Below are 22,302 nucleotides of genomic sequence, written 5' to 3' on the forward strand. Positions count from 1 at the left end.
CCAGGTCGCTGTTGACCACGTCGTTCAGGTCGCTAGACCCTCCGTCTTGGTTTACTTTCTTGTCTGGGCTCCCAGGGCTCAGCCCTCTCTTGGTTTTCCTTCTGCCTTGTTGGGTCACTCCTTCCTGGTCACCTTTGCAGGTAACCACTTCCCGTTGGTGTCTTTAGGAGCTGCACAGCTCTTGCTTTTTCTTCCCTCTTTTCTTTAGTGATCGCATTTAGTCTCATGGCTTTTAAATCCCATCGATCCGCCAGTTGACTGTCAGATTTCTGTCTCCAACTTGGACCTATTGCCCCAATTCTCGACTTGAGTCTCTAACTACGGGATTGACATCTCATGATCGGAGATCATGTTTCAGAGTCGAAACAGCTCTTCATCTCTGCCTTATCCCAAGTCTGCTCCATCTTCAGTCTCCCCCACCTCAGCTGATGACAGACCTATCCTTCCAGGTTCTCAGGTTAAAAATCTTGGTGTCATCCTTTCACACCCACATTCACCTTCTCATAGGAAATGATGTTTACTGCTCCTTCAAATGCGTCTGCTGCACCTTCCACCTTCAATGTAACCACCCTTGTCTGAGCTGCTTTCATCTCCCATCTGAGTTACTGCAAGAGCATCTCCTGCTCAAACCCATTCTCCCTGTACGCTATTCTTTTTTAAAAAAATTTTATCGAAGTATAGTTGATTCACAATGTTGTGTTAATTTCTGCTATACTGCAAAGTGACTCAGTTATACATATATCTATTTTTTCAGATTCTTTTCCATTATGGTTTATCACAGGGTATTGAATATAGTTCCCTGTGCTATACAGTAGGTCCTTGTTGTTTATTTTATATATAGTAGTATGTATCTGTTAATCTCATACTCAATTTATTCCCCTCTTCCTCTTTCGTAGCCATAAGTTTGTTTTTTCTGTCTATGAGTTTATTTGTATCATTTTTTTAAGATTCCAATATAAGTGATATCATGTGATGTTTATCTTTCTCTATCTGACTTACTTCACTTAGTATGATAATCTCTAGGTCCATCCATGTTGCTGCACATGGCATTATTTCATTCTTTTTTATGGCTGAGTAGTACTCCATTGCATATATGTACCACATCTTATTTATCCATTCATCTGTCGATGTTCATTTAGGTTGCTTCCATGTCTTGGCTGTTGTAACTAGTGCTGCAATGAACATTTCGGTGCATGTATGTTTCTGAATTAGAGTTTTGTCTGGGTAAATGCCCAGGAGTGGGTTTGCTCGATTGTATAGTAACTCTATTTTTAGTTTTTTGAGAAACCTCCATAGGGAACTGTTCTCCATAATGGCTGCACCAATTCACATTCCCACCAGCATCTCCCTGTACACTCTTCTTAACACAACAGAGTGAGGCTGGCCTTCCTATTCTGCACCACGCCAAGCCCTCTTCCAGCCTGAAGACCTTTGCACTGGCTGTTCCCTCCACCTGGAGCGCTCTCTCCTTAGATACCTGCACGACCAACCCTTTGGTCTTTTAAGTGTCTTTTCTCAGGGAGTCTTAGCCTGACCTTCCTGTTTAAAATTCCATCAGCTCCCTGCCCGGATAGTCGTAACTCCTCTCACCTTGTTCTATTCGTTTTTCTATTGCACTAATCATCTTCAGGTACTATATCATGTACTCATTTCGTGTGTATTACTTATTTTATGTCACTGCCCACTGAAAGGAAACGTCATGATATTCATTCACTGATGTGTTCCCAGCACCCAGAGCAGTGCCAAGCCCATTTATTACGTGAACAAATGACTCGACTTCCCTTAGCGAAGCAGCTCCCCTTCCCCATTTCTGCCATTAAGAGCCTCTTCCCCCAGATTGAAATCTTGGAATCGTCTTTATTCTTTCAACCCATCTTTCACTGTAGATAATCCATTCAATCACAGGGTCCTTTCTGCCTCGTTCTGTATTGTGTCTGAAAGTCACGTGTCCTTTCCAGTTCTCCAGCTGTGTCACTTTCCCAGGCCTGCCTTACTTCTCTCTGGGAGTATTATTTATCCTTTCCCCTTCAGTGCATCTTGTTAACTTCTGCAACATAAATCTTTCTAAAGTAAAGCCTTAATCATGACACTCCTTGTCCAGTGAGCAAACTTCTTAACCCAATATTTCATATTGATATACAAGGAAACGTGGGTGGGGGGAAGTGATGGTGGAGAGGCTGAGGGCAGAGGATGGAGTCCTGGTGGAGGAGAATCTGGGAAAAAAATACTTTTCAGAAACTTTATTCTTTCCCTTTAAATAGGAAAGAAATTTTTTTTTTTTTTAATTTATTTGGCCACGCCAGGATCTTTGTTGCGGCATGTGGGATCTAGTTCTCTGACCAGGGATTGAACCCGGGCCCCCTGCGTGGGATTGCAGAGTCTTAACCACTGGGCCACCAGTGAAGTCCCAGAGGTTTGGTTTTTCTAATTGAAATTTTTGTTTTGTTTTATTTCCTAAGTCTTTATATTGTTTTAGGTAGACACATCAAAATGTTATGAGCACACTGAAGAATACATAATGTATTTTATGGACCTGAGCTAACAAATACATTTAGCTCTACAAAAAGTGCATAGTAGAAAATAAAAAAAACACATAAATTTCCCTTTTCACCAAATATGTATTGCCCTCCCCGATATTTTTAAAAATATTCCACATGAGCATCTTAATATCTGAGTTCTTCACATTTCTATACTTCTCAATTCTATATGATTGTCTGATTAAAAAATGGGCAAAAGATATGAACAGATACCTCACCCAAGAAGATATACAGATGGCAAATAAACATGTGAAAAAATGCTCCACATCGTATATCATTAGGGAATTATGAACTAAAACAATGATGAGATGCCACTACACGCCTGTTAGAATGGCCAGATCCAAAACACTGATAACACCACAGGGTGTGGAGCAATAGGGACTCTCATTTCATTGCTGGTGGGATTGCAAAATGGTTCAGCCACTTTGGAAGACAGCTTGGCACTTTCTTCCAAACTAAACATACTAGTACCATTTGACCCAGCAATCACGCTCCTTACGTCCACACAAAAACCTGCACACAAATGTTTATGTATACTTTATTCATAATTTTTTTCATAAGTTTGATATTTATTTATTTATTTATGGCTGTGTTGGGTCTTCATTGCTGCGTGCGGGCGTTTTCTAGTTGCAGCAAGCGGGGGCTATTCTTCATTGCGGTGCGCGGGCTTCTCGTTGCAGTGGCTTCTCTTGTTGCGGAGCACCGGCTCTAGGCACGTGGGCTTCAGTAGTTGTGGCACACGGGCTCAGTAGTTGTGGCTCTCGGCCTCTAGAGCGCAGGCTCCGTAGTTGTGGCGCACGGGCTTAGTTGCTCTGAGGCATGTGGGATCTTCCCGGACCAGGGCTCGAACCCGTGTCCCCTGCATTGGCAGGTGGATTCTTTTTTTTTTTTTTGCGGTACGCGGGCCTCTCACTGTTGTGGCCTCTCCTGTTGCGGAGCACAGGCTCCGGATGCGCAGGCTCAGCAGCCATGGCTCACGGGCCCAGCCGCTCCGCGGCATGTGGGATCTTCCTGGACCAGGGCACGAACCCGTGTCCCCTGCATTGGCAGGCAGACTCTCAACCACTGCGCCACCAGGGAAGCCCCGGCAGGTGGATTCTTAACCACTGCACCACCAGGGAAGTCTGCTTCATTCATAATTGCCAACACTTGGAAGCAACCAAGATGTCTTTGATAGGTGAATGGATAAAGAAACTGTGGTATGTCCATACAGTGCAATATTATTCAGCAATAGAAAGAAAGGTGCTATCAAACCATGAAAAGACACGGAGGGACCTTCAGTGTGTATTACTAAGTGAAAGAAGCTAATCTGAAAAGGCTACATTCTGTATGATTCCACCGCGGAATCTGGAAAGGGCAGAACTGTGGAGACGGTAAAAAGATGAATGGTTACCAGGGGTTAGAGAGGAAGGATGGATGAATAGGCAGAGCGCAGAGGATTTTTAGGGCAGTGAAAATACTCTGTAAGATACTGTAATGGCAGATACATATCATTATACCATTGTCTAACCCCACAGAATGTCCACCACCAAGAATGAACCATAATGTAGACTATGGGCTTTACTTGATAGTGATTTGTCCGTGTCGGTTCCTCAGTTATAACACATGTAGCACCCTAGTCGGGGATGTTGATGGAGGGGGAGGGTGGGTGTGTTTGGGGGAGGGGCTATGTGGGAACTCTTCGTACTTTCCCCTCAATTTTTTTTGAAATCTAAAACTGCTCTAAAAAATAATGTCTATTAATTAAAAATAGAATGTTCAGGAATGCCTTAACATCCCAGGGATGAAGTAGCCAGTTGTCCCTGTCTAAAAATGATCATAATTGAATGGGAAAGACTAATATGGGGACTTCCCTGGTCGTCCAGTGGTTAGGACTCCACGCTTCCACTGCAGGGGACGTGGGTTCAATCCTCGGTTGGGGACCTAAGATTCCCACATGCGACCCGGCCAGAAAAAAAAAAAAAAACCCAAAACAATATGTACATGTGCCAACATTGGTGAGGTAAGAAACGTGCTCGGAATTCTTGTGAGTGACTCATCTGAACTCTCGACCTTGTGGTCCACGCCATCCTCCCTTAACTTCATTTCAGCTGCTCCTTGCCGTAACTCCACCCTGCATCTCGTCCCCCCACAGAGGGCTTCCACCCCTGACATCATCACCCCAGCCTCCGTTCAACCTTCCCGGCCCCTCCACCTCCCTCCAGTGTTACCCCGTCCTCTTTTGCACTTCGATGCATCCACTTCCTCCCACTAGCAGCCCTTATTGCCTCCCCATGATCCAGCTTTAGCCCCTTTGCATCAGCATCTTAAAACTCCCTTTCTTGTCCCTTTGCACATCCACTGATAACAGCCCACAGCTGATGAGCTCACCTCTCTACCCTGCACCTCTCAAGTGGAGCCCCCCAAGAGAAAACCACCCCGTGAGGCTGTGGTCACGACATACTTTCAGTCTCACCCTCTGCACGTCAGCCCTCCGCTGGAGCTCTCCTGGCTTCTGAAACTGAGCAGGAAATTCCGGCCACGGAGACTGTATCTGGAAGGGATTGCCACGCAACCCTTCCCCCATTTAGCAGAGTCAGTGAAGCTCCTTCACATTTCACTGTTGTGGATGGAGGAATTGACGATCTTCTCCCAGTAAACCCAGTTGAGTGACCAAGGACACCCAATTGGATTATATTTCATTTACTTCAATAACAGAAAGTGGGAGTTAAATATGGATTTTTAAAAATATAAAACACAGGACGAAGGAAAGAAAGAAGGAAACCTTAAAATCTTGTTACCAAATATAAAGGCGTGCTTGGGATAAGTACTCCCTTGTGGCCAGTCTTTTTAGAAGCATGCAGGTATTCTCTGTTTAAAAACAGACAGCCTTACCTTTTATTCCCTCCGTTTTTAATTTGTTTATTTTGCCCAGAACTGAAGATGTCAAGGAAAACGTGTTGGCAGTTTTACTGATTGTCCTGGTTTCCCTGCTCGGATTTCTGACACTGAACCGAGGCTTTTGCAAAGACATGTGGGTGCTTCTCTTCTGCCTCGTCATGGCCAGCTGCCAGTACTCCCTGTTAAAGGCAAGAGCACATCTAATTCTTACCATCACTAATGTAGCCTTGAAATCATGAGATGATGACACAGACACTTCTCATTTGTGTTCTAGAGCGTTCAGCCTGACCCCGCCTCGCCAGTCCACGTAAGTGTCCAACCACGGGCGAGTAGCTTGTCCGCTCTGCTTGCGTTGAAGATAGGGGAATGGGCAAACTAGATTCAAAAGGCGACGTGCATATCAATATCCATGTATATTGAATATATAAATAGAAATATTAATGCATCGTGGCCAAGTTCAGGCTAGATCGGAGAGCGTGGTGGGGATGGTGGCAGGGACGGAACAGGATGGGGACCAAGGATGTGTGCAGGGCCTTTTCTACCTGCCCTGGACTCATGTCGGGAAAGACGGTGAGCCCAGACTCTGCAGTCAGGCTGCCTGCGTTCGTTTTCTGGTTCCTGTGTCTGATTATTGGACCCTGAACAAAATGTGTACTCTCCATGCCTCAGCTTCCCTGTGTGTGAATAAGGATAATAAAAATGCCTATGGGGATTCAGTAATCCAGGTAACGGGCTTAAAACAGCGCCTGGCGTAGAGAAATCGCTTAATAGACGGTAGAAACCTCAGTATGTAAGCATGCATCATTATTCTTTTTACCTGAAGCTGATCTCTTTCTCGTCCACACTTTCAAGTGTATTGTTACCTTTTACCTCATCGTTTGGGGCTCCTTTATATCTGACCCTCTGGGCTCCCCAGCACTGATCTCTTGGTGTCTGCGCGTTCTTTCATGAGCTCGGAAGCACACGTAGCATCCACTGACCCGGCCGCACCTTCCCCGGTGGTGCTGCGGCTCCAGGTCTGGCGCTCTCCCTACTGGGACCCTGGCCACGTGCCTGTGCACCGAGACCACTGCCCGGTGGATGTCCCAGCTCCTTGGGAAACCTTCTTTCCTCTGTCATGGTGAGCTCCTGTGGGTCCCCGAAAACCACTTCCAAAGAAAGAAAACTTGACCTTCCCGCTACTGTGCCTTTAAAAAATTCATATCCATGACTTAGGACTGCTTTTAAATCTGTGATAGCTCATGCTTAGCTCATAGTAATTAAGAAAAGCTTGTCATTGGACACTCACCTGGCATACGTTACTATCTTGTTAAATTCCTCTGTTCCCCGTAATTGGTTTAATACATCTTCTTTCATCCCAGAGTCTGAATGTCAAGATAAGCAGAAGCAGCGTAATTAGGCTATCACGGGTGTGTCCTTGTGATTGTTGTCAGGAATCTGGGTTAGGTGGTGAGCGCAGAGACGTACAGCCCTGGGGTGTGCTGTCCCAGCCCACCCTAGATGCGACATGGGCATCCTCCTGCTGTGATAAATACGCCCCGCTTCCTAGTGACAGCGCTTGGGTCACTGTCTTTCTGGGTGACCTGGGGGAGGGGTGTTGTGTGCTGTTAAACATTCATTTCCTGCATGTACTTTCAGGAATAATGCTAGGCAGGGAGGATGGCAAGTACAGCTGCGTAATCCTTGTAGATCTGTAATGACTGTTCGCAGGACCCTTGGGTCCTGCTCTAAGTCGGAGTCGTATTGTCTCTGTTGATCCAGTTCCTGGAGGACTAAATGCAGCTGCCCTTCCTTTGTCTGAGCAGCCTGTCGTAGTGAGCTAGGAAGAGACGACTTCTCTTACTGTCAACAGAAGCCACAGTCAGACATCAAACTATGTTTATGGCAGTACTTAATTCGCTTACACAGATTTCTGAGTAGAATGAGTCTCAGATTTGAGCTGGCATTTCTCTAACTGTTCTGATGAGGCAAGAAAATATGGTAGCTCTAAAATAGTTCCTCCTGCAGTGTGACTGAGCCATGTAGGCGTTTAGAGGCTGATTTACTGTTTAGAGATGAGAAAACCTCAGAAAGGAAATGGTCAAGAGAATGAACCCAGTCTGGTAGAGAGATGGTGCTCGAGCCTGCCACCAGCCCTGGCTAAGCTTCATTCATCAGGGGCTGTCAGATGAACCAGTGCTTTTCAAAACTGCGTTACTTTTCGTTCCCAGGGAGGGCCATTAATGCAGTCAGTTCTTGGAGTGATTGACTGACTTTCTCCTTTGTTTCCTTCCAGGAGCACAGAGGTGGCAAATTTTGAGCAAGTTGTTAAAACCTGAAGATAGCACAATGAAAAACAGGCTTTCTTTTTCGTAACATTCTGTGTGCTTCAGATAGAGTTGCAGATTAATACTGGCCTGCTAATAGTTATGGTACCATTGACCCTGGGCCTGAAAGAAACGCGTCTGATTGGAAAAGAAAAGAGGTCTAGGAGAGCTTAAAAAAATGAGAATGGGGGGTAGCTCCTGGAAGGAATCTGAGGATCAGAGACTGGCAACTTAGTCACAGGCAGTGAGGCTCTTCCACGGCTTACACAGATTTATACACTGGTCTAACCAACAGTATCCACTAATGATAACCCCGAAAGCAAAATCCAGTAGGATCACTGGCACAGAGGCAGCGTCGGCGCCTTTCCCAGCACCTGCAGGGATTCTGAGTTAGGACAGCTGGGGCAGCACTTGGGAACCTGCATCTTAACACTCCCCCACCCCATGCTGATGGCAGAGGTGATCTCAGATCACACCTGAGAAACACCGGGGTAACTGGAAGTGTGTGGGTTTCGGGATTCGAATCCAGCCTCGCCACGTACAAACTACGGCATCTTGGTCAAGTGACTTCTCTGAATCTCAGGTTTTTCCTCTGTAAAAGAGGAAATAATAAAATAGGATTGTAAGGGGATTAAACAAGGTAATGTACATCCAGGGCTCAGCCTAGAGTCTGGCACCACGGGAGCGCTTGACAAATGCTGGTGATTTTTGTGTGAGTAAAGTGGGGATAATAATAACAGCCTCAGCTGGATTTGGTCATGGGTGAGTTGGACAATCTATATAATGTGCCCAGTGCAGGACCTGGAATAGTCAGTCCTCTGTAAAGGTTTCTTTCCTTTCTCCTTCTGCTCTGCGGATCCAGAGGACTGAGTGTACAGTTTCCACAAAGCCCACCCCTAGGTCCCCAATTATTAACCTCTTCCATCAGTATGTTACACTTGTGACAACTACAGAAGCAATGTGGATACATTATTATTAACTGAAGTCCGTATTTCACTCAGATTTCCTTCGTTTTTACGTAATATCCCCCCCCCCCTTTTTTTTTTTTGAGGATTCCATCTAGGACATTGCCTGACATTTAGTCGTTCTCTCTCCTAAGGCTCCTCCTGGCTGTGGCAGTTCCTCGGGTTTTCCTTGGTGTTTGATAACCTGGACAGCTTTGAGGAGCGTTGGTCAGGGATTTTGTAGGCTGTCCCTCAGTTGGGATTTAGCTGGGGCTCATCTGATGATTTAACTGGGTTATGGGGGAGGAGAACCACAGAAGTAAAGCGCCATTTTCCTTACGTCCTCTCGAGGTTATGGACAATCAGCGTGACTGAACCACTTTTGATGTGGACCTTGAACACCTGGTTAAGGTGCTGTTTATCGGAGAAATGGTTTCTTTTAAATTTCACTAAAAAGTTTTAGAAATTGAAGTATAGTTGATTTACAGCGTTGGGTTAGGTTCTGGTGTGCAGCAAAGTGATTTGGTTATACATGTACATATCTATTCTTTTTCGGATTCTTTCCCATTATAGGTTGTTACAAGATATTAAGTATAGTTCCCTGTGCTCTACAGTAGGTCCTTGTTGGTTATCTGTTTTATATAGAGTGGTATGTATCTGTTAATCCCAAACTCCTAATGTATCCCTTCCCCACCTTTCCCCTTTGGTAACCATACATTTGTTTTTCTGTCTGTAAGTCTGTTTCTGTTTTGTAAATAAGTTCATTTGTATCATTTTTTTAGATTCCAGGTATAAGTAATATCATACAACGTTTGTCTTACTTCACTTGGTATGATAATGTCTTAAGTCCATCCATGTTGCTGCAAATGGCATTATTTCATTCTTTTCTGTGGTTGAGTAATAGTCCACTGTATATATATGCCACCAAGTGTGGGTCATAGAATACTTGCTGGCTAGGGTTTTACTGGGGTTCAGCTTCCTTAGGGCAGTGGGCTCCCATCCCCAGATCGCCTTCTTTTGCTCCACACACAAGGGGAACTGAAGTGTATAGTTAAAAATTTTCGGCATACATCCAGAAAAAATGAAAACTTTAATTAGAAAAGATACACGCACCCCAGTGTTCATAGCAGTACTATTATAATAGCCAAGACATGGAAGCAGCCCAAGTACCCGTCAACAGATGATTAGATAAAGAAGAGGTGGTGTATATAAACAACGGAATAATACTCAGCAAAAAAAAAAAAGAATGAAGTACTGCCATTTGCAGCAACTTGGATGGGCCTAGAGAATACTATGCTTAGTGAAATAAGTCAGACAGAGAAAGACAAATACTATATGATATCACTTATGTGTGGAAGCTAAAAAATAATACAAATGAATTTATAGAAAAATCAGAAACAGACTCACAGACAGAAGGCAAACTTACGGTTACCAAAAGGGAGAGAGGGGGAAGGATAAATTACGGGGTTAACAGATACAAACTACTGTACATACAATAGATAAGCCACAAAGATTTACTGTATAGCCCAGGGAACTATATTGAATATCTTGCAATAACCTATAATGGAATATAATCTGCATAAAAAAACCCCGAAAACAAATCACTATGCTGTATATCTGAAACTAACGCAATATTGTAAATCAACTGTACTTCAATTAAAAAAATGTGACTAAATATAAACAGGTGAATTGCTAAAGCAAACAGCAAATCCTTATTAGAGTGAAGAGAGTTCCACGTAGGTAGATATAGTGTCTCAGAGGGGCTGGACAGAGCAGCGGGCAGTTATTTCTCTACACCCTCTCCTGGTAGGAGCCCTCTTCCACCTTCCAGGAGAAGCTATTACGAATGATTCCCCCCCCCCCCCCACTCTCTCTTTACTTCACACGAGTAACATTCACGTCATGTGTCTAAAGAATGAGGATTGCGAATGAACTTGATCCGAGTGAGGATGAGTGTTGGGCCTAGAAGGATCCAGTGGCAAATGCAATCACCATTTGGGTCAGTTTGGGGAGCCAGTGGGTAGTAGCCAGTGGGTAGAATCCAAGTCCTGGCTCGGCCGCACTGCAAAGCCTTTGTGCCTCGGTTTACTCTTGGCAAAATGAGAGTAATGGTAGGACTTCTGCGAGTGGAATATTTAAAGTAGGTAGAAGAGTGCCTGAGGCACAGGAAAGCAGGATAAATGTTAGCCTTTGCTGTCTTACATCAGCTTGTCAGAAACAGCTGACCTCTGAGTGCGACCAGACAGGAACTTGTGCAGACTCGGCAGGCGTGAGGCAGCTCTTTTCTGCCCTCTGGGCTGAGAAGCAGAGAGTTCAGATCTGCACGAAGCCTGGCGCTGGCACGGGAAACGGCAGAGATGGGATGGGGCTGGCACGTCCTGGTTGCTGACGGCCTCGGTTCAGTGCCCCTGGGTTCAGACACCCCATCTTCCTTAGAACAAAACCCTTTTATTGCTCTGTCTCCCTGTCTATCTATCCATCTATATCTATCTATCTATCTATCTATCTATCTATCTATCTATCTATCTATCTATCTATCTATCTATCTATCTATCTGTCTATCAGTCTATCTGTCCATCCATCCATCTATCTACTTGTCTATCAGCAGCAAGTTTGAAGCATCTGACCAGCCCACTCTCTTGGTAAGAGGACAGTTAGAATGGCCTGGTCCCCTAGCCACAAGCACCACTGCTCTCCGGGTGGGGACCTGTAGGTTTGGAGAGATTCTCTCACCTTACCCTTTCCTTGCCCTGCGACCAGAGCACCGCCTGTGACATTGTATATGTAGGTGGGGTTAATGGGAGACCCAAATGCGTGTGTAGACCAGCTTTTGTAAAACAGCCTGCAAGATGCCCCGGAGCAGACATTAGCAGTGCTTCCCCAGGGCATTTGAAGGTGAAAAAACAGCTGGGAAACACTTGCACAAGTTTTAGAAGGTTGTGATCAGACTTCACCTGGAGGAGCGAGTGGAATTTTTCTATTGAAAAAAAAAAAGAATCCTTGGGAGGTTTTATGATTGAATCCTACGTGAAAGAAGGAACTGGAGAAGAGGGAAATTTTATTAGTGGGTGTTCTTAGGAATCAAGACAGATAAAAGTGCCTCACATGCCATGTATTAGCGATATGCTTAGAATGGTGTGGGGACCCCAGAGATAGCATGATGGTGAGGGCAGCCTGTTTCTAAGGGAGCCTTAAGGTTTGTCTCAGAAATTACAAATAAAAAGAAAGCATTCCCGTGCCCAATAAATAAAGTTTGACTTGGACGATCCAAGATGATATCTTAAATTTGTTCAAAGCCATAGACTTTCAATTCCTGGAAAAAGTTATTTTTAACCTTTTAGTAACAGAAAGGATCAGGGCAAGTGGGAAGTAGCTATTTAATTATATTTCTGAAATGGTATCAGTTTGAGGAAAGATCTCATATGCTTGTGTATTTGTATACTAAGTGGCTATCTATACCAAGCAATTTATTTTGCTATTCACTTGATAAGAAATGCATTAAGATTTCACTTATGCTTTAGTTTCAATTTTTTTTTTTTAATGCAGAGGAAGTATCCCCTTACCCATTAATCTATGACCTAGTTGGATTCAAAAGGAAATTTCATAAGGGTACAAAATATTCCTTTAAGACTGAGTCTGGACTCAGGGCCAAACATAGCCAGCCCCCATGGACAGCCTGTGTTTTCCTTCCTATTAAAAGATGGTCTCAGAATAAGACTATTTCTATTATAGAAGCAGTGGCAATTTAAATTGCATTTCTAAATATGTTCAAGTCAGTGACTTTAAAAATTCATATCCAAACTTGTATCACTTTCTTTTTTTTGACTTATTTCCTAGTCTTTTTATTTTATTTTTTTAACATCTTTTTTTTTTTTTTTTTTTGCGGTACGCGGGCCTCTCACTGTTGTGGCCTCTCCCGTTGCGGGGCACAGGCTCCGGACGCGCAGGCTCAGCCGCCATGGCTCGCGGGCCCAGCCGCTCTGCGGCGTGTGGGATCCTCCCAGACCGGGGCACGAACCCGTGTCCCCTGTATCGGCAGGCGGACTCTCAACCACTGCGCCACCAGGGAAGCCCTAATATCTTTATGAGAGTATAATTGCTTTACAATGGTGTGTTAGTTTCTGCTGTATAACAAAGTGAATCAGCCATATGTATACTATAGCCCCATATCCCCTCCCTCTTGCGTCTCCCTCCCACCCTCCCTATCCCACCCCTCTAGGTGGTCACAAAGCACCGAGCTGATCTCCCTGTGCTATGCAGCCGCTTCCCACTAGCTATCTATTTTACACTTGGTAGTGTATATATGTCCACGCCTCTCTCTTCGTCCCAGCTTACCCTTCCCATTCCCCGTGTCCTCAAGTCCATTCTCTACATCTGCGTGTTTATTCCTGTCCTGCCCTTAGGTTCTTCAGAACCCTTTTTCTTTTTCATTTTTTTTAGATACCATATATATATGTGTTAGCATACGGTATTTGATTTTCTCTTTCTGACTTACTTCACTCTGTATGACAGACTCTGGGTCCATCCACCTCACTACAAATAACTCAATTTCATTTCTTTTTATGGCTGAGTAATATTCCATTGTATATATGTGCCACATCTTCTTTATCCATTCATCTCTTGATGGACACTTAGGTTGCTTCCATGTCCTGGCTACTGTAAATAGAGCTGCAATGAACATTGTGGTACATTACTCTTTTTGAATTATGGTTTTCTCAGGATATATGCCCAGTAGTGGGATTGCTGGGCCGTATGGTAGTTCTATTTGTAGTTTTTTAAGGAACCTCCATACTGTTCTCCATAGTGACTGTATCAATTTACATTCTCACCAACAGCGCAAGAGGGTTCCCTTTTCTCCATACCCTCTCCAGCATTTGTTGTTTGTAGATTTTTTGATGATGGCCATTCTGACAGGTGTGAGGTGATCAAACTTGTATCACTTTCATCTTGACTTTTTATACTCAAAGTAGTTCATGAATTGCAAATAATATTCTCTCCCTAATTCATTTTTGTTGGTTTTTTTGAACCTTATGAATTTTGCATTGATTTGTGAGATGTAAATTAATTCTTCATTGACTTTTGCCCTGGAAAGTTGATGTTATAGCTTTTCCTTAATTTTTCTATCCATTCCAGAAGAAGAATAAAACAGTGTGTCCGCTCGCCTCTTAAGAGTATTTTGAAGGTTAAGATGAAATCAGTTAAGTTTTTGGTCCTCCTCAGAGGACAATGCAGATAAATAGCAAATGTTTAAAAACTGATTATTCCACTGTGCTACACTGAGACATTTTGTGCAGTCTCTGCAGGTATAATTTGGCACCTGTATTGTCTTGCTTTCTAAGACATAAGGAAATTGAAGCCTACAACTTGTAATTCTATTTCTTGTTAATAATGGAGCTCAGCTTAGAGCATGCAGAGCAAATAGTGGTTTAAATTAGTTTGGCACTTGAAATGAACAACACAAATGGAAGTTTCACTGTGGGGGAAGCATTGAATTAGATCTAGATTTTATCCAAGGCTGGTAATTACATTTTCAGGTAAATCTTGCTGAGTCTGAGAGACATAACATTCTTTTTGATATTCTTCTTTGACAGAGTAAACATCAGGGTATTTTTTTTTTCCCTTGGTGTTTTGTGTGTATGAATTATGGTGGGGGAGGGGTGAATTGTTATATGGTATAAGTTGTATAATATGGTATAAATGATTGACTATGAGGCTTTTGTTATTTAATCAGAATTAAAGGTACCATTCAGAACTTGTGTTTGTTTTCTAGGGACACAACCAAATCATAACATATAGCAGACCAATCTATTTTTGTGTGCTGTGTGGCCTTATCTTGCTTCTTGATACTGGGGCCAAAGCCAGGCACCCTCCCACTTACATTGTGTATGGCCTGAAGCTCTTCTCTCCAGGGTCTCTCCAGTCGGCTAGGGACTTCTTAATAGGTGAGTTCATTTGGGGGTTGTGGGGAAGAATATAGAGGTGGGAGGGTATTTTTCCCCGTTATTTTTTGAATCCCTCGTTGGATACGTTTTCTTCCTTTATTATTGGATCAAGAGATGTGCATTTTTTCTCTTGGCTTGCACACTTTCAGAAGACGGCCTGGGAGGCAGAGCCCCAAGCATCCAACAAGGGACTTACTCTAAAGGATGTTGATATCCATGAGCAGGGAGCTGCAGCATCATAACATCTGAAGACTGGTGGCTGAGGTGCCTGATGTGTGGCGTCAGTGGGGCTCCCCAGGGTGGAGGCGATTTTGCCATTAGGGTGGCAGCCACAGCCCCATCTGCACGGCACAGATGCTCTGGTAACATGTGAGTGGACATGGTTCTCAGTCCAGGTGGAGTCCCGGATGTGCCATCACCCAGCCTTCCATTGGTGCACTTTACTTGCCTTAAGGTCTAGGCAGTGTTTGATGTAAAATGCTCCATGTACACAAGTGACCTTCATAATATAATGGGGTAGAGCCCCAGCTTCGGAGGCAGATGGCTGGCTGTTTGAATTCCATCTCTGCTTCTTTACTAGTTGTGTGACCTTGAGCAAAATTCAACTGTGATATGGGGACAAAAATAGTACACACCACGGAGATTGTTGCAGATTTTAGATGAGTTGGTATATTTAAACACATAGAAACGTGCCTTTAACCAGGTATTAGCTATTATCATCTTTATTATGCGAAGAGGCTGCCCCACTGTGGGCCCGCAGCTCCGAAGACTTGACGGACAAAGCTCTGAGAATTCTTGTGATGACATCCAGAGGTTTCCACACCTGCTAACTTGTGATTATCTGATCCCATTGACCAGATGAGTTGATAAAGGACAGTTACCAAAGACACCACCCCCTAGATCTGCTACTTGCCAGCCAGAAATTTTACTCAAGAGGAGATTGTCAAAGCCATCATTAGGACCAGCACAAGAGAGAAACAGGAACTGAGTACGTGTGAGGTTGTTTACCATCCTGTGTCTGAAGACGCTCTTGTGCCTGTCTCGCGGAGGAAGTGGTTCTCCTCTGGCTGGTGCTGGGGCACGTGGAATAGCGGCTGGAGTTGTGCCTTATGGGTGATAATCTCTGTTCCCCACCGCCACTCTTGGTTTCTGCTCAGACCACCAACGTACCACAGTGGAGAGAGGCACCAGAGGAAGAGGAGGGGCAAGGGAGACAGGAAGATCTGGTGTCTACTGCCTTATTCTGCTCCCAGGGAGGAAGGGGTTGAATGCGAACCAAGGGTAGGAGATGACTCCAGTGGCCATTGAGCAGGTGGGAAGGATGGAGGAGCTCTTTGCCCTATGTAATCCAAGAAGAGAACATCAGATAACAGAACAATAGAAGGAGGAGAAAGCACAGTGACAAGAGACAAGGAATCTGGGGGATAAAATTGGCACAAGAAGAAAGACAAAGTCAGTGGTGGGACTAGTTGCTTTTGTAGGCTGAGGGGTGAATTAAGGAAATAGAAACACTCAGGGTGATATTCTTACATAATTTATTTTCCTTTTATGATCTTTCATATATGTTCAGAATATCACTTCTCTTTCATTATAAGGAAAAAAAAATTTTTTTTTTCCTCCAGGAGGAAAGTGAAGGGCCTTCTTAGTCAGTGCTCATTTCCTTTGCTGACCTCTGCGCTGAATTTTTTATTATTTTCCATTTGGGTAACTTCGGCAAAAGCCTATGAGCGAGACTGGCTTTGTAATCATCCTTTGGATGAGAAAGCCGAGAGGTCTTCAGTTCTTAGAACCGTATTTCAAGAGGAGCAGTAGCAAAGCTGGAGTGTGCCCTGAGGAGTGTGGCCACATGGGCTACACTGGGTCTGCACGTGGGGCGAGGGAACGGGGGCGTCCAGCCTAGAGGAGAAATGCTTGAGTCCTAGAGGCACATGTGATGGCTGTAGGTGGTTAAAGGTGGTTAAGAGGCTGCCAAAGTGGGAGGGATGTTGTTCTCTGTTGTTCTCTGTTGGTGTAGCTGTAGTAACTAGTCCCAGTGGCTGGTGGATGGATTTCGGCTCGCTGGAAGACTGGTGTTGTGGTTCGGTGTAGAGCTGTCCAATAGGGCCATGGGTTGCCTAGTGATGCGAGAAGTTCCCTGACGTGGGAAGAACTCAGGCAAGATGAGACAGCCATCACTTGTAGAAGGGTTCCATGCCCTGTATGGGTTCTTTATCAGATGTGATGGGTCCTTTTTCAGATGTGAGAGTTTGATATTTTATTTTAGTCTTTAGGACCATAATCCCTTACCTACACTAATGCAGCTTCAAGGATGGAACCCTTGGAGATGGTGGAGGTTTTGTAACCAGCGACTGAGATGGACCCACCCTCATCTGCACTCCGAGACTCACATTTCCATGTCTTGTGTGAAGACTTGTCTCTTGGCCCCAGGAATCCGTGTCAGCACAGTGTCCTAGTACACAGATATGGCGTGTAGGAGACACACAACGTGTACAGTCATACCAAGTTCATAGTCTTGGTTTTACTTCCATGTTATTTTAATTCTGCTTACCTCCCCCAAGCCCCAACCTGCAAATATAGTAATGAATATTACTCTTCACATAACGGAAGAAAGAAGCAAGTTCCAATGTTTTTATTTATGCATTGTGCTTGGAAAGAAATGGAACTGTACCAGAAGTTTCTGCATTTATGGTAATTATTAGGAAACATGAGGAGTAGGGAAGATGTGAGAGAAAATTACAGACCCTCTCAGCAGTACGCTGAGAAAAAGAGTCTTTGTTCACAGGGAAAGTTGCCAACAACCACGGGGACTTTTTGATTTTTTACTTATGGAAAAAAGGACAAAATCATTTCGGCAACTTCAAGCGGAATTTTCTAGCCGTCCTCCTGATGCTTCTTCATTCATGTGCGCTGCACCCTGACATTCACGTGGCCTCCACCTTCTTCTGATTCCACCTGCGCAGCTCTGACTCTAAAGACGAGAGCTTTCCTCTGTACTTCATCCTGGGGGAGACCTAGACCCTGGGCTCCCCGTCAACTGCTGTCCGTCCTGTGCTATGTCGTCTAGCTCCTGCTCTGCAGGCACAACCAGAGAATCTTCAGTTAGGACTTCCTCATGTCTCGTACCATTTTATTTCCCCCCAGCATCATTCATCGTGTTCCAGTTCTTTGCACTTTGCTTAAAATCATATGAATTAAAATGTTCATGCTCAAAACTGTATGTCCTGCTATTAAGTGTCTGTTTATTTCTTATATCTTTCCTTTCATATAAAAACTGAAAAAAGGAATTGTCATATAGTTATGACTAGCAGATCCGTATTTGTGTCTTATTGCTGACTTTGTTTTTTTTTAAACTTTATTGAAGTACAGTTGATTTACAATGTAAATTTCTTCTGTACAGCAAAGTGACTCAGTTAAACATATATATATCAGTATATTCTTTTTCTGTTCTTTTCCATTATGGTTTATCACAGGATATTGAGTACAGTTCCCTGTGCTCTACAGTAGGACCTTGCTGTTTATCCGTCCTATATGTAATAGTTTGCATCTGCTCATCCCAACCTCCCAGTCCTTCCCCCGACCCCCCCTTGTTATTGCCGGCTGTGACTGAGAAACGTATTACTCACAGATGCTTTGGGTTTTCACCATATAGTTAAAATCTTGCCACAGACAACATTACAACAAAATCACCATGTGTGTCAAAATATGGCTCCAATCCCAAACAAAGGCCCGTTTATCATAGCCATGTTCATTACATAAAATTTTATTTCCACACATTGTTGGAACAGTCTCTTGGTATTGTTGTAGTTGGGTTTGCCCCATTTTACTGTAGTGGGGTTAACCCACGATTAGCCAGAGAATGGGACACATAAATACTCTCATCCCTGCAATTTCACTGTGGAAAGTTTGCGTTTCCAGTTTTTCAGAAATAGCTGAAACGCGGTCCCCATCCTCCCTACCTGCCCTTTTCACTGCAGTTTATACATGGGGTTTGGACATAGTTCCATGTTTAGGCGTCTTAGATTTCAAATCAAATTTCCTTAGTCTTATTAGGGTTTACCAGTATCAAACTTCATTGACTTTCCACCCAATAAACTGAGACAGGAAGGTAGACAGATGTACCGTGGTACCACTAATGGGAGTTTCTGTGTTTCTCTGAAACCCAACTCAAATAGGATCGAGAAAGAGAATGATGGGGAAATTGCTGTAAAATGCAGCTCAACGATGCGTTATTTCCCTGAACAAATGATCTCTGTGAAACACTGAGTTATAACGTATGGATGTTTCATCCAATCGCATTGTTACGGTTTGGGAAGCTGCCAGTTCTCTCGTCAGGCAGGATCCCTTTCACCTCCCAGGTGACGTGCGCCACCTGAGAAGCAGGCCCTTCAGTGTCGCACCGTCATGGCTGTGGGATTTCTTAGTTCATCACCACTCTCCCTTGCTGCTCTGTGGGTCTGAGGTTCTGACTGAAATCTGCGTCTCCACCGGGTATTTAGAACAGAACACACACAGCAACTCAAGCCCTGGAGGTGATAGAGGCACAAAGCAAGGAGCCTTGCAGGAAGAGACCCTCTAACAACTGTGCTTGGGTCTTGCATGATCATGTAATTTTCCTGGTCCTCTTTTCCCATCTCATTTCCCCTAAGTCCAAGCCTGTCATTGCAAGCTGAAGGCGGATCTGCTCTCTGCCCACCATCCCCATGTGTCTGCTCAGTCCCAGGCCCGCCTCTTCCTCAAAAGCAGCGCCTTTATTATTTCCACGGGCCTGTGCGGCTCAACCTCCAGCCTCCTCCAGCGGGTAGGGGAGATGAGGCCGTATTGCCTCCAGGACCTGGGCGGGGTGGGCTGGGCTGAAAGGGGGAGGGAGGTGGGACTGCAGCTGGAACCTCGGCCACCTTTCCCCGCACGCTTACCATCAGTTTTGTCTGTTCACTTCCAGTATTTCTATATTGCTTCCCTGCAATCTCCCTCCTTGGGCTCTTCCCGCAGATCAACACTTTCTGCATCTATCTTTTGGAGCAAATTGACATGCTGTTTTTTGGAGGTTCTGGTAAGTCTTGTTCATTCTGTTCGTCCTGTAAAAAAGTCTGAAGTTCAGATAAGGGCTAAGTAGCGTCAGGCACGGAATGAGGTCTGGACAGTTAGGTTGTCCTGAGCCTTTGTAGGACTTGAGCTCTGGTCCGTCAGGCTGATGGTGGGCCCTTCTAGATTCCTTCATCCAGACTGAAAGCGGTCCACCCAGCTTGACACAAGCGGAAAACAGGGAAGCGTAGAATTCCATGAGCTTTGCACTAGGTGTAAGGCTCTTCTAAGTGTTCTTTGGAAAAGCCGTATGTGTGACTGTGTGTGAATGTGGGTGAATGGAGGTGAGTGTGTGCGCCGTGTGTGTATTTGAGCATGTACACGTCTGAGTTAGTCTGGGAGCGTGTGCGTGTGACATTGTGAGTGTGTGTGGTGTGCGGGCCTGTACAGACAGGCGACCTGTGCCCTTTCATTTGGTGTGTACTCTAGATTCCAACCAAGGTGGATAAAGCTTCATCTAATGCTTACTTGGAGACTTTAATCGGATTGCTTACCTTTAAAGTTTACTCTTCTCTAAATGGAGACTAACGTGCTGATCTCATAGTGTTGCTGTAAGGATTCCATGAAATCTGTACATAGAGCGCAAGACCGTAGAGGCCAATTAATTACTGCTGCCACCTCCTTGTACACACACAGACACACAGATACACACTCACACACACAGGAGTGCTTTCTTGTTCTTTTTATCTATCTATCTATCATCCATCTCCCTCTGTCCTTATCTCTGTCTCCATCTCCATCCCCATCTCCGTCTCCATCCCCATCTCCGTCTCCATCCCCATCTCTATCTCCATCCCTATCTCCATCCCCATCTCCATCTCTCTCCGTTCTTCTGTTGAAATTGCCATCCCTGAGCTTTCCGGGGCCAGCAGCTTCCAACTGTAAGCAACAAGGTCTCCCCACCTCCACACTGACTGGTTCACACAGCCTTCCAAGAATGTTATCAAAAGTTCTTTCTATCTGTGGTCCTCCTGAGTTGTTAGGTAACGGTCAGTGTCTTTCTTGTACTAAGAGTCACTCAGGGCTTTTTGACTGCCCCGTAGATTGATTTTTTGCCCCTTTCACAGGCATTTTGCATTTGGAAGCTACAAACTTCATTTCTTCTTTTTTTAAAATTTTTACTGGAGTATAGTTGATTTATGTACAAACTTCATGTCTTACAACATTTACTGACCGTGAGACTTGCCAGTCTAGAAGGGAACTCTTGACGTTTGTGTTCCAGCTGTTTCGGGGATGCTGTCGGCCGTTTACAGCGTGGCCCGGAGTGCTTCCGCTGCAGCTGTGCTGCACGTGTTCTGCTTCAGCGCCGTGAAGGTAGGTGTGAGGCCCAGGGCCTTCTTCTCACATCCACTGAATTAACTGTATTTTAAGTAAACAAATGTCTCTTCCAATTTCAAGAGAAATGGGATCTGAGCACATTAGCAATAACAGGGCCTGGCGGATGAAGCCTCAGTGGTTTAGAAGATGCGTTAAGATACCCAATTTTCATGGAGCACAAAGCCCACCTGGTCTGACCCCCTGCCCCCTCCAGGTGTCTGCCTGGCTTGGTCAGTTACTGACACTGGGCGGGGCTTCTGCTTAACATGGTAAAGGGATACAGTTGCATCAAGCTTTATGGACAGAGAACGGGAATGGCTATGACAGTAAAAAAATTTTAGAATCCAGGAAACAGATGGACCATAGATTTATCCAGATGGAGAAAGTTAAAACCCAGGCTGGCAGCAAGGGAAACATACGATGATGAAAAAACAAGATAAACTTTAACTTTAGGAAAACAGCAAGAGGTATCAGAAAAGCAAATGGTACATGCGTAGCTCAGCTGTGAATATTTTGTATCTATGGCGATCTGAATAAGAGTTATAACTGTAATGGCAGAATGGGGGAGATGAATGTGTGTGTGTGTGTGTTTGTGTGTGTGTGTGTGTGTGTGTGTGCATGCATGTGCCCCTCTTGGGGAGGTCTTTTTTTTTTTTTTAACATCTTTATTGGAGTATAATTGCTTTACAATGTTGTGTTAGTTTCTGCTGTATAACAAAGTGAATCAGCCATATGTATACGTATAGCCCCATATCCCCTCCCTCTTGCGTCTCCCTGCCACCCTCCCCATCCCACCCCTCTACGTGGTCACAAAGCACCAGCTGATCGCCTGTGCTATGCGGCTGCTTCCCACTAGCTATCTGTTTTACATTTGGTAGTGTATACATGTCCATGCCTCTCTCTCACTTCGTCCCAGCTTACTCTTCCCCCTCCCCATGTCCTCAAGTCCATTCTCTACATCTGTGTCTTTATTCCTGTCCTTCCTCTTGGGGAGGTCTTTTTTTTTTTTTTTAAGGTTTTTAAATTGCCATTTATTTCTTAAAAGTTAACATGTGCATAATAGGAAAACAAAGAACACAAGAAGCAAAAAACAAAGTCATCCATCATCAGAAGTCTTGGGGAGGTCTTAATCTTGTCTTCCACATTAGAAAGTCAGCAAATAACATCTGAAGTTGAAAAAAAATCAAGAAATAACAAAACAAGCATGTTATCTGGAGATATGGAAGTAAATAGACGATGACACAGGTGAAAGTCCCTGCCTTTGGGAAGCGGGAGTTGGAGTAAGGAGATGGAT

General features: G+C 44.4%; 1 protein-coding gene across 1 annotated transcript in view; it reads left to right on the forward strand.

Annotated features, from left to right (window-relative positions):
* The window catches only part of PCNX2 (pecanex 2), a gene marked incomplete at its 3' end in the record, with an annotated part of 278,430 nt that overhangs the window by 62,772 nt on the left and 193,356 nt on the right, over window positions 1-22,302 (forward strand). The window contains exons 11-15 of the mRNA XM_082854963.1: window positions 5,452-5,605; window positions 5,692-5,724; window positions 14,438-14,609; window positions 19,549-19,659; window positions 20,914-21,005. Coding sequence (XP_082711089.1) covers window positions 5,452-5,605; window positions 5,692-5,724; window positions 14,438-14,609; window positions 19,549-19,659; window positions 20,914-21,005 — 562 coding nt within the window. The remainder of the gene's footprint in view (window positions 1-5,451; window positions 5,606-5,691; window positions 5,725-14,437; window positions 14,610-19,548; window positions 19,660-20,913; window positions 21,006-22,302) is intronic.

This window comes from Leucopleurus acutus (assembly GCF_964270905.1).
Source record: "Leucopleurus acutus genome assembly, chromosome: 14".
NCBI lineage: Eukaryota > Metazoa > Chordata > Mammalia > Artiodactyla > Delphinidae > Leucopleurus > Leucopleurus acutus.